This window comes from Schistocerca piceifrons, chromosome 2, assembly GCF_021461385.2.
Source record: "Schistocerca piceifrons isolate TAMUIC-IGC-003096 chromosome 2, iqSchPice1.1, whole genome shotgun sequence".
NCBI lineage: Eukaryota > Metazoa > Arthropoda > Insecta > Orthoptera > Acrididae > Schistocerca > Schistocerca piceifrons.
Window position 1 is genome coordinate 857,069,760 of NC_060139.1, and position 17,790 is coordinate 857,087,549.

The 17,790-nt window shown below is 46.6% G+C and overlaps 1 protein-coding gene across 1 annotated transcript in view; it reads right to left on the minus strand.

Annotated features, from left to right (window-relative positions):
* Nucleotides 1-17,790, minus strand: part of LOC124776432 (mediator of RNA polymerase II transcription subunit 14) — a 180,921-nt gene that overhangs the window by 135,687 nt on the left and 27,444 nt on the right. The window contains 2 exon segments of the mRNA XM_047251426.1: nt 2,432-2,564; nt 2,650-2,775. Coding sequence (XP_047107382.1) covers nt 2,432-2,564; nt 2,650-2,775 — 259 coding nt within the window.

The following is a 17,790-nucleotide window of genomic DNA, read 5'->3' on the forward strand; positions in this document are numbered from 1 at the left end:
GAAGAAGGCAGAAACACAAACATCGCACTGCTATACAACAAGACACTGTGAAATGACAATACATAATTTCAATGCCAGGGAGCCACTGCAAAGTCAAACATAATCGGAAAGACCTAAGCTGGGCAACACTTAATTATTATTGAATTGCCACAAAGAGGAAAGGAAAACTAATAGATCAATAAATGAGGGCAAATGTACTCACACATACAGAGCCATCGTGCCATAGGCGTAGGCTTGGACCTTTAAATAATGAGGCTTTTAGATTTCAAAGATATGTTCAGTTGTCCAGTCATTCTGTCTTTGACACTAGAACCAGAGAGAATGACAGTTGTTGAATTTCAGTGAAACCACAACAAGCTGATCAATGATGACCTATCTGCTACCTGCTTACTGACTTCAACACCGAGAAGCAACTAACCTGTTGTATACCACAGCTGTGGTATGCTTTTGCTGTCTATTGGGTCACTGTGCATAAGAACACTGGTGTACGGCCAGTCCTCCTCCGCTATGAGTCATCGCAGATGATTTACAAGCTGCCATCTCCATTCGGACCAGGCAGGTCGCATTCCCACAGGCTTCTGACCTGCTCATTCAGATCTGCTGCAGTCATGGTTGATCCATGGGGGATGATTGCGTTCTATTCTCCATGACAGCTGACATCCTGGGTCACAGTCAGTTATCTCCACCTGAGCAGACAACGGGCTGTCTTCGAAAATGCTGTGGTAGGAGCCGCACTGTATTGTGGAACATTTGGTTGGTGACTGCTCCTTTTCCTACACTGCCACAAGCACAGCATGTGGCTTGTCGCTGACAAGGCATTGCAGCAATTCTTCACAGCTTGTGTGCTTACGCCCAGACACCAACTGCCACTCTGAAGACACTTATAACTCTGTCCACTCAACACAATAAACAAATGTTATTGCTGACATCACTGTGTCACTGTCACCTCCAGGTGTAAACTGAACAACACTACCAAGATCTGTGCTTGGCCTCTTGTTCACAATGTGATCCCAGTTATCTGGGTCGAAGCAGTATTTGTTGTGTATACGCATTTTCAAAGGATGGAGGAAAACATGAAAGTTCCTTTTCTCACAGCATTACACACTACCGAATTATAGAAACTGAACATAACAGCTGCTGATTGGCATCCATAGAAATGGATAATCATCAAAAAGTGCATGTGTTACTTGCACATTCATGGTCTTGTTGTTGTTGTTGTTGTTGTAGATGTAAATGTAGTAGTAGTTATACTCCCCAGTATGAAGACTGGTTGGGTGCAGCTCTCCATGCTACTCTAACCTGTGCAAGCCTCTTCATCTCCAACTAACTACTGCAACTTACATCCTTCTGAATCTGCTTACTGTATTTATCTTTTGGTCTCCCTCTACGATTTCTACCCTCCACACTTCCCTCCAATACGAAACTGGTGATCCCTTGATATCTCAGAATGTGTCCTATCAATCGATCTCTTCCTCTAGTCAGGTTGTGCCACAAATTTCTTTTCTCCCTGATTCTACACAGTGTGTCCTCATTAGTTATGCGATCCACCCAACTATTCTTCAATATTCTTCTGCAGCACCACATTTCAAAGGCTTCTGTTCTGTTGTCTTAATCGTTTATTGTCCATGTTTCACTTCCATACATGAGATGGCACATTCATAACATACAAAAACTGTGCAATTAAATGCACAAAAAAGTAGCGGGTTAAAATCCTAGTGGAAGAAGAAAGTTTCACAACAAGTATTTGGCAACACTGAATGATATGGTGATGGCATGTTGTTCCTTATTTGCACCAACGTGCTGGGGTAAATTCAAACCTTCTACTACGTCTCTCATGAAGTAAGCTGCACAACACTGTTAATGAGTATTCAGTTTCCATGTGAGGCCCAGCAGTGTTGGTAAAACTTCAGAGAAGCACGTTGTGCATTGGCTTCCTTCTTCCCTTTCACTCCATATTCAGCCACAACAATGCAATACACTACACAAGCATCCATCACACTCCAGCATACAGTACAGACCCACATAACACTTCATAACAAGTTGGAAGAAGACAAAAACGACATTAATGCAACACCCTTTATGATCTTACCCAAGATAGTAATATGGGATTTCTGCATTCACCTAAACATTCACTGACAAGTAGGGCAGATGCCAATGACTTGGTCCCAACCTAAACTGCATGCCTGTCAGCAAGAACAACCACCATAACAGTTTAACAAAAAACATGCAGGCCAACACTTCAATCAGAATGACACTGATAACAACTGACAAAAAGAAAAAAATAATAATACCTGGTTAAGAAGTAGGTAACTGTCAATGTAATGCACTATGGCCAGAAATGACTACATGTCTACAGACAACTCGAAAAGCTACTAGTTGTTGAGAAAAAATTACGTAAGGTAATAAGAGACTAGTACTCCTTAAGCAGTACCTCCAGTCTCTTTATCTTCTACCAATATATCAATGTCCAACAGTCGCCATGGAATATTGGGGCCATCACCCATCACAGTTAGTGATACTTCAAACTCGTGCTCTACAGTGAAAGTAACACGGCCACTCTCAATCTGAAAGAAAAAGGTCCTCTAATGAAAGAAACATTCAATTTAAATCTGTTGAAAATAGGAATGACAAATTATCTGTTAACAATACCTTGAGATTTCTCATCCGAGTTGGCAGATTTCCAGTAACTAACCGGTGCTGGATAACTTGGTTGAGTCGCAAAAGGGTTGCACGGCGTTCTGCTGGTGTTATTGGGTCTGGAGGAACAATTCTCTCCTGCAGTTAAACAGAAGAGCCACAATATCACATACTACATTGATGTCTATACTTATGACTCTACTGTACATTATATCTACATCTGTAAACCTACTGAATTGTAAGTGCTCTAGGAGACAAAGTTCTCTCAGCACTTATTATCACTGAAAGTCCTTCTGCACTGGATGCAGTTTAAGAACATGCTTTGTCTTGAAATATGTATTTTATGGTAATATTTTAATTCCAGTTACAGAACAGTATGGAGGCCTTTCAGAACTCTTTGAGAGAGAAATGTTGCATGGAACCATATTAATACCTTTACTCTTGTTAATGTACTTTATTTCATCATAAACTTAAGCACACTGTAGTAATTACGACAAATTACTGTTTTCTTCCTTCTGTTTCCTTAACCTGTACCGTCTATAAAACAAACTGGGCATCACAGATGCACGATTTCCATAAACGAGCAGTTCTGCTTCGGGAAATATAAACATATTCAAAGGGTAGTTGGAAGTGTATGTTTCAGAACAAACAGGATAAAATATGAAATACATATCAGACTACATTGACACACCTTTATGCCACAAAAAGATTATTACAAATGACACACATGATGTACCAGGGAATTCAAGATTAGCTTAGACACATAAATACGGATAGGCTCGGATCTTGCCTAAAGCCTTCCTTGTATGTTATGCAAAATAGGGCAAGGACAAGGAAAATAAGAATTTAAAACTGTCAATGATGAAATCATTAGAGATTGAGTACAAGTTTGGGTAGCCCAAAAATGAGGAAGTAAATCAACTACACTCCTTCAAGAAGCCAAGCCAGTATTTGCCTTCATTTAAAGATGGATAGGGATTTGAACCACACATCTCATAAATGAGAGTTGGGTCTGTAAGCAGTGAAGAAGAGCAGCTTGGTGGTTGTGCAGTTAAGCACCAGACTACAAAGCCCAAGGCATAACATATTTCCTGGTAGCTCAAGTGGCTTTCATCTCCAGTAGCAATTAACACATGTGAAAAATTCAAGCTGAAATGTGGTTCACTTTTCATGTTGGCTCAGTGAAACAGTTCTCAGGCTGGAGGAAGACAATAAGACCATGTATACTAATGCTCAGTGGTGTCTAAACAAACCTTCAGATTCAATATAACTTTTTGCCTTCCGGTGGTGACAAAGATGAGAGGAAAATGTGGACCAATAATTAATTGCAAGAACCGAGTATAGTGGAGTTAAGATTTTACCATTATCATTTGTGCCTTCAGTAAAAAGAAACCAAGTGAGGAAGCACAATGTTTTAAGACACTCAGCCCGCATTTGGCCATCCTATTTTAGGTCTTCTACAGTTTCCCTAAATTACTTAAGGCAAATTCGAGTAAGATTTCCTTGAAGACACATAGATGGTTTCCTTCCCCAACTTGAGCCTGTGCTGTGGCTCTTGCTTCTTCTATCATTAAGAATATGCAGAACAACTACAGAATGAAGTAAATGTTCTAGCTAAAAAGAATTTCAACTCCGCAGGGTCAATAAAATATCAGACACACTTGGGTTAATAGACATGATCCAGAAGCATTGTTTCATTTACCAAATTTCTCAAAAACTCTGACAACTTCCAGCTGTATAAAGCATTAAAATACCAATGTCACCTTAAAAATGGATAGAGGACTCACCACTGGCCCCTAGGACCCTATGCAATGAAAATACATGTTTTCCTTTTTTGCAGAAATACATAAATACGAGTAAGCTGATTTATGGGATATGCTTAAACTGTCTCAGTTAAAATTGTCCATTTCATGCAATATTCGTGACTGACAAGCTCGTAGCGATTCAAAATTACAGTTGGCTGAGTAGAAATAACATGAACAAAAAATACGCAGACTTGTTGAAGTATATGAATAATTTTGAAACGTTATTACAGAAACTCCAATCTCCTGTCAAAGTGCCTTTGTCATGTTGTGTGTCCCTTTTATAGGTGTTGATTGCGACAGGCATTTAATGGCTCCTATAGGACAGTTTAACAGTTGCATCATTTCTGTGTTTTAACAATGCATGACCACTGAAGTTTGTGAAAGAGTTTTACAACCTACAGTGTATATTTAAGAAGGGCCCAATATGCACTTTATATGTTACAAATTCTAGTATATCTAACAATGGAAAATCCTGGATGGAGTGCAACAATACTATGAGAAGGAAAGTTGCTACTCACCATATAGCGGAGATGCGGAGTCCCAGATAGGTACAACAAAAAGATTTTCACACTTAAAGCTTTTGGCCAATGGCCTTTGTCCACAAGAGACACACATAAGCACACACACCCACACACGCAAATGCAACTCACACACATGACTGCAGTCTCAGGCAATTGAAACCGCACTGTGAGCAACAGTAGCGGAATAGTAAAGAACTATAGAGAAATAATTGGCTGGTTGGTTGTTTGGTTTGTGGGGGTTGACTGGACCAGACTATGAAGGCCATCAGTCCGTTTTCTATGACCATGAAACACCCATAAGGAAGAAAAACAAGCAACGGAGAAGACAAGGGACAACACAGAACAAGAAAGAGATAGACAAAGACCAGAAAAGAGGAATTTAAACACACCCAGAGTGTTATAGTGGTTGGCCAACCAAGAGGGGGGGGGGCAGAAGGGGGGGGGGGGGAGCCAACCACCAAGTAACATACTAAAAACTCCAATCATAAAACTGTAGACCAAAGGCCAGACTCAACACAAAAAAAAGAGACAAACTCTCATATTGAGCGATAAAAGCCCCCTGCTCATAAAAAACTCAAAACTAAGCCTGTCATTGCAGCAGCATCCGTTAAAAGTGCAGGAAGCGCATCAGGCAGTGCAAACGTCTGCCTGAGCACAGCTAAAAGCGAACAGGCCAACAAGATGTGGGCCACTGTCAACGCTGATCCACAGTGACATAGAGGTGGGTTCTCATGGCGCCAAAAACGGCCGTGCGTCAGCCAGGTGTGGCCAATGCATGGCTGGCACAGAACAACCGAATCCTTGCGAGACCTGTAGTCTCCTTGATGACCTGAAGTTTGTTGAGGGAAGGCAGGGTGCACCATTCATCACCCCAAGCACCAAGGACTTTCTGCTGCAATACTGACAGGAGATCACATTGCAGAAGGCCAATCTCCAGGGCCGGTGCACTGATAGCCTGTCTAGCCAGTGTGTCAACACGTTCATTACCTGGGATGCCGACATGACCCAGGGTCCACACAAAAACCACAGAACAGCTGCAATGGGCAAGAGTAAGGATGGACTCCTGGATAGCCATCACCAAATGAGAGAGAAGAAAACACTGGGCGATTGCTCGTAAACTGCTCAGGGAGTCACCACAGATAATGGACGTCTCACCTGAGCAGGAGTAGATATACTCTAGGGCGCAAGAGATGGCTACAAGCTCTGCACTGAAAACACTGCAGCCATCCAGCAATGAGCATTGTTCAGATTGTTCCCCACGAGTAAAAGCATAACCAACTCGACCAACAACCATCAAACCATCGATATAGACTACGGCAGAGCAGGGAAACGCGGCAAGGATGGAAATAAAGCATCGGAAGAGGGCCTCAGGAGGGACTGAGTCTTTCGGGTCTTGTGCCAAATCCAGCTGAAGGCACTGGGGGGGGGGGGGGGGGGGGGGGGGGCACACACCACAGGAGTATACGTATATGGGCCCGGAAAAGATGTGGGAGAGGGAAAAACTCAAGCCCAGAGAGAAGAGACCAGACGCGAACTGCAGGCAGACACGCTGACCGGGGCCACCATTCGGGAAGATGGAAGACCGAGTTGGGGAACAGGAGACAGTAATTTGGATGCCCAGGCAAGCTACAAACATGTGTAGCATAAGCACCGGACCCGCAATGGAGGGTCACCAGCCTCCACAAGTATGCTGTTTACAGAGCTTGCGCGGAAAGCTCCAGTTGCGAGTCAGATCCTGCAGTCATGTATAGGGTCAAGCAACCGCAACGCAGAAGGCGATGCCAAACCGTAAGCCAGGCTCCCATAATCAAGACGGGACTGAATCAACACCTGATACAGTCGGAGAATGGTAGACCGATCATCGGCACTCCAGCTGGTGTGACTCAAGCAACAAAGAGTGTTAAGATGTCGCCAGCACGTTTGTTTAAGCTGCCGAATATGAGGGAGCCAAGTCAACCAGGTATCAAAAAGCAATCCCAAAAACCGATGCGTTTCCACCACAGCAACAGGTTTACTGTCAAGATAAAGCCGTGGATCAGGGTGAACAGTGGGATAGCGGTAGAAATGCATGACACAAGTCTTGGTGGCCGAAAACTGGAAGCCACGCATTGTGGCCCAAGACTGCGACTTGTAAATAGCGCCCTGCAGCTGCTGTTCAGCAAATGCAATTCCAGTACAGACAAAAGTCGTCAGCATACAAAGAAGCTGATACAGATGTTCCCACAGCTGCAGTGAGCCCATTGATAGCAACTAAAAAGACGCAGACACTCAAAACAGAGCTTTGCGGGACCCATTCTCCTGGACTCGGGAAGAACCAACTAGCACACGGAAGGAACGAAGCGACAGAAAAATCGGGAGCAGGCCCCTAAGCATGGTGAGGATGCGATGTCGCCATGTTGTATTGTACGCCTTCCGCAAGTCAAAAAAGATGGCAAACAGATGCTGACGGCGGGCAAATGCCGTATGGATGGCAGACTCCGGGCATACCAGATTATCGGTGATAGAGTGGCCCTGACGGAACCCACCCTGAGACAGAGCCAGAAGGCCCCGAAACTCAAGCAGCCACCATACGTTCGAGCAACTTGCACAGAATGTTGGTGAGGCTAATGGGGCAGTAGCTGTCCCCCTACAGTGGGTTCTTGTCAGGTTTCAACACTGGTATGATGACGCTTTACCACCATTGTGATGGGAACTCCATCCTCAACCCAGACATGGTTGGAAAGGTCGAAAAGGTGTTATTGGCCATCCACCGAGAGGTGTTTGAGCGTCTGATAGTGATTGCGATCTGACCCGGGAGCCATATCAGAGCAAGCGACTAGGGCACTTTGGAATTCCCGTTCACTGAATGGAGCATTGTACCATTCGGGGTGGCACATATGGAAAGAAAGGCTCTGAAATTCCAACCACTCTTTCATGGAGTGGAAGGCCAGCGGGTAATTCGTAGAAGCAGAACTCTGAGCAAAATGCTCTGCTAAGAGTTCTGCAATCGTGTCTGATTTAATACAGACTGCTGCATTCGGGGAAAGCCCAGGGGCTCTGACGGGGGTCTGATATCCATAGAGTAGCCTAATCTTGGTCCAAACCTGCGATGGAGAGGTACCGATGCCAATGGTGGAGACATACCTTTCCCAGCACTCCTGCTTCCATCGGCGAATAAGCCGTCGGGCTCGGGCATGGAGCTGCTTAAAGGCAATGAGGTGTTCCAGTGATGGGTTCCGCTTATGATGTTGGAGGGCCTGCCTGCGATCTCTAATCGCCTCATTGATCTCTGGTGACCACCAAGGCACAGTCCTCCACTGAGGGGACCCAGAAAAACAGGGAACTGGAGATTCCGCTGCAGAAACAATGCCGGTGGTTATCGCGTGAACCACCACATCAATGGTGTCATGAGAAAGAGGCTCAATAGTGGCAATGAAGGCGAACGTGTCCCAGTCAGCCTTATTCAAGACCCATCTGGAGAGGCGCCCAAAAGAGCGACGCTGCGGCAGTCACAGAAAGACCGGAAAGTGGTCACTACCGCACAAGTCATCACACACACTCCATCAGACAGATGGTAGAAGGCCAGGGTTGCAGACCGATACTTCAATGGCTGAGTATGTGCCATGCACCACACTGAAATGTGTGGAGGCACCATTATTTAAGAGAGAAAGGTCGAGCTGTGTCAACACTTGCTCAACGACAGTGTCTTGGCCTGTTGCCATTGATCCACCCCATAAAGGGTTATGGGCTTTAAAGTCGTCCAGTAACAGAAAGGGAGGCGGCAGTTGGGCTATCAGCACAGCCAATATATGCTGTGGGACATCATCATCCGGTGGAAGATAGATACTGCACACAGAAACAGCCTGAGGTGTGCACACCCTAACAGCGACAGACTCTAAACATGTTTGAAGAGGTACACAATCGCTGTAAAGAGAGTTAAGGACTTAGACGCAGACTCCACCAGATATCCTTGCATAAGCTGCCTGATTCTAATAACAACCCGGATAGCCATGGAGGGTGGGGGTTCGCATCGTCGGTAACCAAGTTTCCTGGAGAGGAAGGGTGAAGGCTGATAAGTTGTTGGAGCTCTGCAAGGTGGTGGAAAAAACTGCCGCAATTCCACTGGAGGATAAAATGATGGTGAGGCTGGGAAGGCACTGAATATTCAATGAGGCAGTTGACACCTCAGGGTCACCTGGTGCCACCCACTGATTTCCTGAGGCGGTAATATCCACTGCATCTGAGGGTCTGGTGAGATTCAGGTTCTCAGCGGACGCCAGAATCTCCACCTCATCCTCAGACGCAGAGCTTGTAGGTAGCGGCAGGGTGGGTGCCACCCCACGGTCCTTGGTCTTAAGGGTCTTCTTCTTGAACTTGTCTCGCTGTTCCTTGGGTTTCCCTAGCTGGGAGGGCTTCACTGAGTCAGTCTATGGAACAGAGGAGGATTGTGAAGCCCTACATCCAGCTGCTTTTGGGCACTTCAGCCACTGGTGTGTGTGACCTTTCCCACTGGTGGAAACCTGGGAAGGGAGGGACCCAAGGTACCCCTTCTGAGCGAGAGGAGCCGAAGAAGGTGGACACTTCTCCAGCTTAGAAGTGGGGACAGACATCCCCGATGGTTTGGGGGGGGGGGGGAGGGGGGGGGGTGTCGCTCCCAAAGTAGATAGTGGAGGAGCAACAGGGAGGGAATTGCCCACACCATCAAGGGGGCACGTTTAGTCTTCCGGCTCTGAGAGGTGACTGGGGTAGGTGGAGCTGATGAGGCTAGAAATGTTGTAGCAGCGGCGTAAGAGGAGGTCATACAAACAGGATGAAAGCATTCAAAGTTCCGCTTAGCCTCAAAGTAGGTCAGTCGGTCCAGGGTCTTATATTCCATTATTTTCCTCTCTTTCTGTAAAATCCTGCAGTCTGGCGAGCAAGGTGAATGATGCTCTCCTCAGCTGACACAGATGGGAGGCGTGACACGTGGAATATTTGGATGTGATGGGTGTCTGCAATCTCGACGTGTCAGGCTGGAAGTACAGCAGGAAGACATATGGACGAATTTCCAGCACCACACCGGGGGAGGGATATAGGTCTTGATATCACAACAGCAGACCATCACCATGAACTTCATAGGTAATGTACCACCTTCGAAGGCCAAGATGAAAGCACCGGTGGCAACCTGATTATCCCTCAGACCCCGATGAACACGCCGGACAAAACGAACACCTCGACGCTCTAAAATGAACACCTCGCCGCTTTAAAATGAACACCTCGCCGCTCTAAATTGGCGGGCAGCTCGTCATCAGACTGCAAAAGAAGGTCCCAGTGGAATATAATACTCTGGACCATATTTAAGCTCTAATGGGGTGGATGGTAACAGAAACATCCCACAACTTGTCACCAGCGAGTAATGCCCATGACTGAGCAGAGAATGCTGTTTTTATCAAAACTGACCCAGAGCGCATTTTGGACAAGCCCTCCACCTCCCCAAACTTGTCCTCTAAATGCTCTACAATGTACTGAGGCTTCATCATCATGAAAGACTCCCCATCAGCTCTTGTACATACTAGGCACTGGGGCGAATAAGCGTCGCTGCCAGCCTTAGCCTTTTGTTCCTCCCCTGGCTTGGCCAGGGAGGGGAACGATTAGGGGTCATACGTCTGCGCATTGAATTGAGCCCTCAAACGCTTAGAAACTGCTGGTGGTTGGCCACGCTTCCGTGCGTGTCATCTGCTCTGATGCCATTCATGCCAACCAAGGGCCCTCCCCATGGGTGCCACCCAGCCGCAGCAAGGGTCACCTGGCAGGATGGCCATTGCCGGGAGTCCCAATGCCCCAGAGAGATAGGCATCTGCTCCTAGGCAAACATGGGGAGTTAATGGCACAGGCATCAGCAGAGCGATCCCTGTGTTGTCAGGGGTCTACAACCAACAGGGTACATGGTGACCCCACCACACCAGACTGGCTACCATGTTGGATATCACGTGCAAAGAGGTCCATGGTCGACGTCGTCGGTGCAGGATGCAACACTGCATAGTGCACAGCAAAAACCACACCCAGGAGTGTATCCTCGCCCAACAGGTGAAGAATGAGCGGGACTGCAATGTGACGATAAGAAAGGGGGCTAAAGATCTCAATGCACCATGTAAGGCACCCTTCCCCAATTGGCTCGCTCTTCGGAAAAATTTTGAAGAATGGAGGTCAAACCCTACAGGGGACCAGCACATAAAGGCCAAAACGTGCGAGACTCCTTCCAGTCGCCTCTTACGACAGGCAGGAATACGGTGGGCCTATACCTAGCTCAGACCCACAGGAGGAGAGAAATAAATAAAAAAATTTAAAAAATAAATAAAAAAATTTAAAAAATAAATAAAAAAAGGAATAGTTGTGGTGATGGAATGACGGACGGCTGTGTAGTGGCGGAATGGGAGCAGGGAAGGGGCTGGATGGATGAGGACAGCGACTAACGAATGGTTGAGGCCAGGAGGGTTACGGGAATGTAGGATGAATTGCAGGCAAAGTTCACACTTGCACAATTCAGAAAAGCTGGTGTTGGTGGGAAGGATCCATATGGCACAGGCTGTGAAGCAGTCATTGAAATGAAGGCTATCATGATTGGCAGCGTGTTCAGCAACAGGGTGGTCCACTTGTTTCTTGGCCACAGTTTGTCGGTTGCCATTCACGCGGACGGACAGCTTGTAGGTTGTCATGCCTAGATAGAATGCAGCACTGTGGTTGCAGCTTAGCTTGTAGACCACATAACTGGTTTCACAGGTAGCCCTGCCTTTGATGGGATAGGTGATGTTTGTGACTGGACTGGAGTAGGTGATGGAGGGAGGATGTATGGGACAGGTCTTGCCTCTATGTCTATTACAGGGGTATGAGCCATAAGGTAAGGGACTAGGAGCAGGGATTGTGTAAGGATGGACTAGTATATTGTGTAGGTTCAGTGGACAGCGGAATACCAGTGTGGGAGGCATGGGAAGGTTAGTGGGCACAACATCTCTCATTTCAGGGCACGACGAAAGGTAATGGAAACCCTGGCAGAGAATGTAATTCAGTTGCTCCAGTGCTGGGTGGTACTGAGTTATGAGAGGAATGCACCTCTGTGGCCGGATGGTGGGGCTTTGAGAGGTGGTGGGAAACTGGAAAGATAAGGCAAGGGAGACTTGTTTTTGTACTAGGTTGGGAGGACAATTACGGTCAGTGAAGGCTTCAGTGAGACCCTAGGTATATTTTGAGAGGGACTGCTCGTCCCTGCAGATGTGAAGACCATGGGTGGCTAGGCTGTACGGAAGGGACTTCTTGGTATGTAATGGGTGGCAGCTGTCGAATTGGAGGTATTGCTGGTGATTAGTAGGTTTGATACAGATGGAGGTACTGATGTAGCCATCTTTGAGGTGGAGGTCAATATGTACCAAGGTGGCTTACTGGGTTGAGTAGGACCAGGTGAAGCAAATGGGAAAGAAGTTGTTGAGGTTCTGGAGGAATGTGGATAGGGTGTTCTCACCCTCAATCCAGATGGCAAAGATGTCATCAATGAATCTGAACCAGGTGAGGGGTATAGGATTCTGGGTGTTTAGGAAGGATTCCTCTAGATGGCCCATGAATAGGTTGGCATAGAATGGTGCCATGTGGATGCCCATACTTGGTTTTGTTTGTATGTAATACCTTCGAAGGAGACGTAATTGTGGGTGAGGATAAAGTTGGTTGTGGCGACTAGGATGGAGGTTGTTGGTTTGGGATCTGTCAGGCATTGGTAAAGATAGTATTCAATGCAGTAAGGCCATGAGCATTAGGAATGTTAGTGTATGGGGAGGTGGCATCAAAAGTGATGAGCAGGGCACCCTGTGGTAAAGGGACAGGAACTGTGGCCAGTCGGTGGAGGAAATGGTTCGTATCTTTTATATAGGAGGGTAGGTTCCAGGTAATAGGTTGAAAGTGTTGGTCTATGGGAGCAGAGATTCTCTCAGTGGGGGCACAGTAAACGGCCACAATGGGGCATCCTGGGTGGTTAGATTTATGAACTTTAGGAAGCATGTAGATGGTAGGAGTGTGGCGAGTGGTAGGGGCGAGTAGAGAAATGGATCCAAGGAGAGGTTCTGGGGTGGGCCTAAGGATATGAGTAGTGACTGGAGATCCTGCTGGATTACTGGAATGGGGTCGTTGTGGCAAGGTTTGTAGATGCAAGTATCTAACAGCTGTCGGAGTCTTTCCACCAGATAATCCTTGCAGTTCAGAACAACAGTGGTGGAGCCTTCATCCGCAGGTAGGATTATAATGTCGGGATTAGTTTTTAGACGGTGGACTGCGGTTCTTTCTGCGGATGTAAGGTTAGTCTGCATGTTGAGGGATTTAGGGAATGATGGTGAGGCAAGATTTGAGGTTAAGAAACTCTGGAAAGTTAACAGTGGATGGTTTGGGGGCAGTGTGGGTGGATCACGGTTGGGTGGAGGAGTGAACTGAGTTAGGCAAGGTTCAATATTGGCCTTGGGTTGAGTCTGATGGGTAGGGTTGGTGATGAAAAAGTGTTTCCACATTAAAGGCTGGGAGAAGGAGAGAAGGTCTTTAACAAGTCCTGCATGATTTAATTTTGGAGTGGGGCAAAAGGTGAGGCCTTTGGAAAGGACTGATATTTCTGTGGGGCTAAGGCTTCTGGAGGAAAGGTTCATGACTGTGTTGCGGGTCTGTTTTGGTTCTGGATTCTGTATGGTGGTGGGAGTGGGTTTTGGAGGGTGGGGTAAGTGTAGTAGGTCTGCGAGACAGGGTCTGTCAGCTATGAGGGGGCACACCTCTTCCCTGTCCACTGCACAACCTGCAGCACTTCACTGTCCACCATCCCCACCAGATTATCCCTCCCCCTCCCTGCCCCAGCCGCCTCCTTTCCCCCATCCAGTCGCTACTCCCGTCATGCACTGGTGCTGCTGCTAGCAGTGTGGTTTCAGTTGCCTGAGACTGCGGTCATGTGTGTGAGTTGTGTTTGCTTGAGTGTGTGTGTGTGTGTGCGTATGTGTGTCTATTGTTGACAAAGGCCATTGGCCGAAAGCTTTAAGTGTGAAAATCTTTTTTTGTGCTTATCTGCAACTCAACATCTCCTGAGGGCGGCCGTCTTAAGTCCCCTCCCCCTGCGAAGCGTTCTCTCTGCGGTCCACACATCAGCGGCCACTGAGGCACTGGCGTCGGCATCTGTGGTGGCGTTGGTGGAATTGCCTCGTCCACCCTGGCCGCCCATTTGTTGTCTTTGCTGAGCATCTATTTAATTAGATTCAATGCGGGTTCCCATGCCTTTTTGAGGTTATAGCTGCTGCAATCTCGGTTGATGAGTCTGTCCTGGTACAAATTTTGACAGCCTCTCTAACAACGCTGTCCCAGTATTTAGACGTCTGCGCCAAGACCCTGGTATGTTGGTAGTTCATTTCATGATTTTCGGACGAACAGTGCTCTGTGACCGCCGACTTGTTGGGGTACCTAAGTCGAGTGTGCCTCTGATGTTCTCGGCAACGATCTTCGATGGTGTGCACTGTCTGTCCAATATAAGTCTTCCCACACTGACAGAATCTGGTATATGCCGGGGTTCAGCAAACCGAGATCATCTTTGAAAATTCCCAATAATGCTCGGGTTCTACTGGGTGGGCAAAAGACAGTTCCTACTCAATGTTTCCTCAATATTCGCCCTATTTTCCCTGATAGTGCGCCAGTATACGGTATATAGGCAGTGTGCCTATATGACTTCATCCATCTCCACATGCAGTACTGTAGAGGTGGGGTGGAGAGTGCGTCTGATCTTCCATTCCGAGTACCCATTTTTCCGGAATACAGTTTTGAGGTATTCCAGCTCGTGGAGCAGACACTCTGCGTCGGATATGGTGCGCACCCTGTGCACCAGTGGTTTTACCACCCCATTCCTCTGCGAAAGGTGGTGGCAGCTATCCACATGCAAATACAGGTTTGGTGTGCATTTTCTTCCTGTATACCCCGTGGCCAACAGTGCCCTCCGCCCTGAGATTGTTGTCTTACCAGCTGACAAAGGCAATGCTACGATCATTCTGTTCCATAAGGACTACATTGAGAACATGCAAAGCCTGCTAAATGACAAATCTTACAGGAAGATCAATGCTGAGCCCACAAATAAAGTGGAGAACAAGACTAGGGCTTTTGTCAAGGACACGGATTTACCAGAGGGTGTCGCAAAGAATTTGACACCTCAAGGACCTGTACCGCCAAGACTTTATAGACTCCCTAAAGTCCACAAAGAAGGGGTGCCATTACGCCCAATTGTCAGTAACATTAGGGCACCTACATATTTGTTCGCCAAATACCTGGCAGAATTACTAAGCCCTTATGTGGGTAAATGCCCTCATCACATTCGTAATTCTCTGGATTTCGTAAAACATTTCAACAACTTCAAGCTTAAAGACTGAGATATCTTGGTCAGTTTTCATGCTGTTTCATTATTCACCAGGGTGCCTCTTTAAGAGTCAGTTGAGCTTAGTGCACAGAAATTTGACGAGAAGACGACCTACCTTTTCAGGCATATTATGACCTCCACATATTTTCTCTTTAATGAAGCATACTATGAACAAACAGAAGGAGTCACAATGGGGAGCCCACTCTCGCCTGTGGTCGTGAATTTCTATATGGGGTACTTCGAGGAGGAAGCTTTGGTGGCATCCAAATGGAAACCTACTTATTTTCTCCATTATGTGGATGACACGTTCGTGATCTGGTCGCATAGAAGGGACAAGCTCCTAGAGTTCCTTACACAGCTGAACTCCATATATCCAAACATCAAATTCGCTATGTAGATTGAAGCAGAAGGAAGATTACCATTCCTGGACATCATGGTCAAAAGCTGAGTGGATGGCACCTTGGGCCACGGGGTATACAGGAAGAAAATGCACACCAACCTGTATTAGCATGTGGACAGCTGCAACCACCCTTCGCAGAGGAATGAGGTGCTAAAAGCACTGGTGCACAGGGAGCGCACCATATCCGATGCAGAGAGTCTGCCCCATGAGCTGGAACACCTCATTCCGGAAAAACGGGTACTCGGAATGGCAGATCAGATGCGCTCTCCACCCCACCTTCACAGTACAGCGTGTGGAGGCGGAAGAACTCACAGAGGGAAAGAGAGCCACTGCCTATATATCGTATAATGGTGCACTATCAAGTAAAATATGGCGAATGCTGAGGAAATACTGAGTGTCTCTTGCCCACCCAATAAAATATGAGCATTATTGGGAAGAGTCAAAGACGATATTGGTTAGCAGAAGGCCGGCATATAACAGATTCCCCGTCAGTGTGGGAAGACTTATATTGGACAGACAATGCACACCACCGAAGATCGTTGCCGAGAACATCAGTGGCACACTCGACTTAGGTACCCCAACAAGTCGACAGTCGCGGAGCACTGTTTGTCCGAAAATCATGAAATGGACTACCAAAATACCAGGGTCTTGGCACAGACTTCTAAATACTGGGACAGCATAGTTAGAGAGGCAATCGAAATTCTTACCAGGGACAGACTCATCAATCGAGATTGCAGCTATAACCTCAAAAAGGCATGGGAACCAGCAATGAGTGTAATTAAAAAGATGCTCAGCAAAGAAAATGAACGGGGGACCAGGGTGCCAGGGTGGACGAGGCCATTACACCAACGCCACCACAGATCCGACTTCATCATCTCAGCGACCGCCGACATGCGGCCGCGGATTGTATGCCTCGCAGGGGGAAAGGGATTTAAGACAGCCGCCCACGCTCAGGAGCTCAGTTCGTCAGCGCACCTGATGATGGCGACATGCCTGATCGCCGAAATATTGTGTCCTTTGGACACTACGGACCAGCAGTACACCCATGGACTATTTGAGCAAGGAGACCATTGATCAAATCATCCAAAATAACAGATGTGTGACGACATGACAGCTTGCTGAAATGACTCATTTGTCATTGGGTGGTGTGGTATCACTGGTAAGTCACTAGGGTACAGAAAAATCTGTGCCAATTGGGTGCCTAGATTACTGGCAAGAGAAATGAAAACGATGAGGAAGAGTGTGTGCGAGGGTCTCATGAAGACCTTTACTGAAGAGTGGAAACAGTGTTTTGATGGCGTTATTACCAAGGATAAAACAAGGTTGTTTTTGTCTGAACCCAAGGGCAAACCCCAATTAATGGAGTGGCATTATCCGAGTTCCCCTCGGAAGAAGAAACCAAGACTTTCACGAACAGCAGGCCAAACGGTGATGGTCAATTTTCATTGACTTTTCGGAACCTGGCTCCACAATTAACCGGGACCATTGCTGTTCGTCATTGGACAAGATGCAACGTGCCATCAAGACCAACAGACCACAGTCAGTTCATCAGACTACACCATGACAATGCCAAACCCCATACAGCTATTATGACGCAGGAGAAAATCAGGAAAATGGGTTGGAAAATTGTTCTCCATCCTCGCTACAGTCCGGACTTGGCTCCATCAGATTTTTACCTCTTTGGTCGTCTGAAGGCCCATCTGTGTGGTAAAACATTTGGTAGTGAGAAAGACTTTATTTCCTGTGTCAAGTGATGGTGTAAAAGTCAGTCCCCAGAATTTTACCAAAGTGCATTTACATCACGAAAAGAACATTGGGCCAGATACGTCACAGCTGAGTAGTCTCAATGTATAGCTAAGTGTTCCAAGTATGTTAACAAAAAATTTCATTCCCCTCCTGCAAAAAATAAAAAAATTAGAGACGACTGTGCAAAAATTTGTCTATGCCCTTTGTGTAAACACCTAAAAACTGGATATTTTTCCCCGGCTTAAAAATAAAAATATTAAGCACAATATAAACCAGACTCGTGCCAATCTCCTGCAGTTCGTTAGTTTA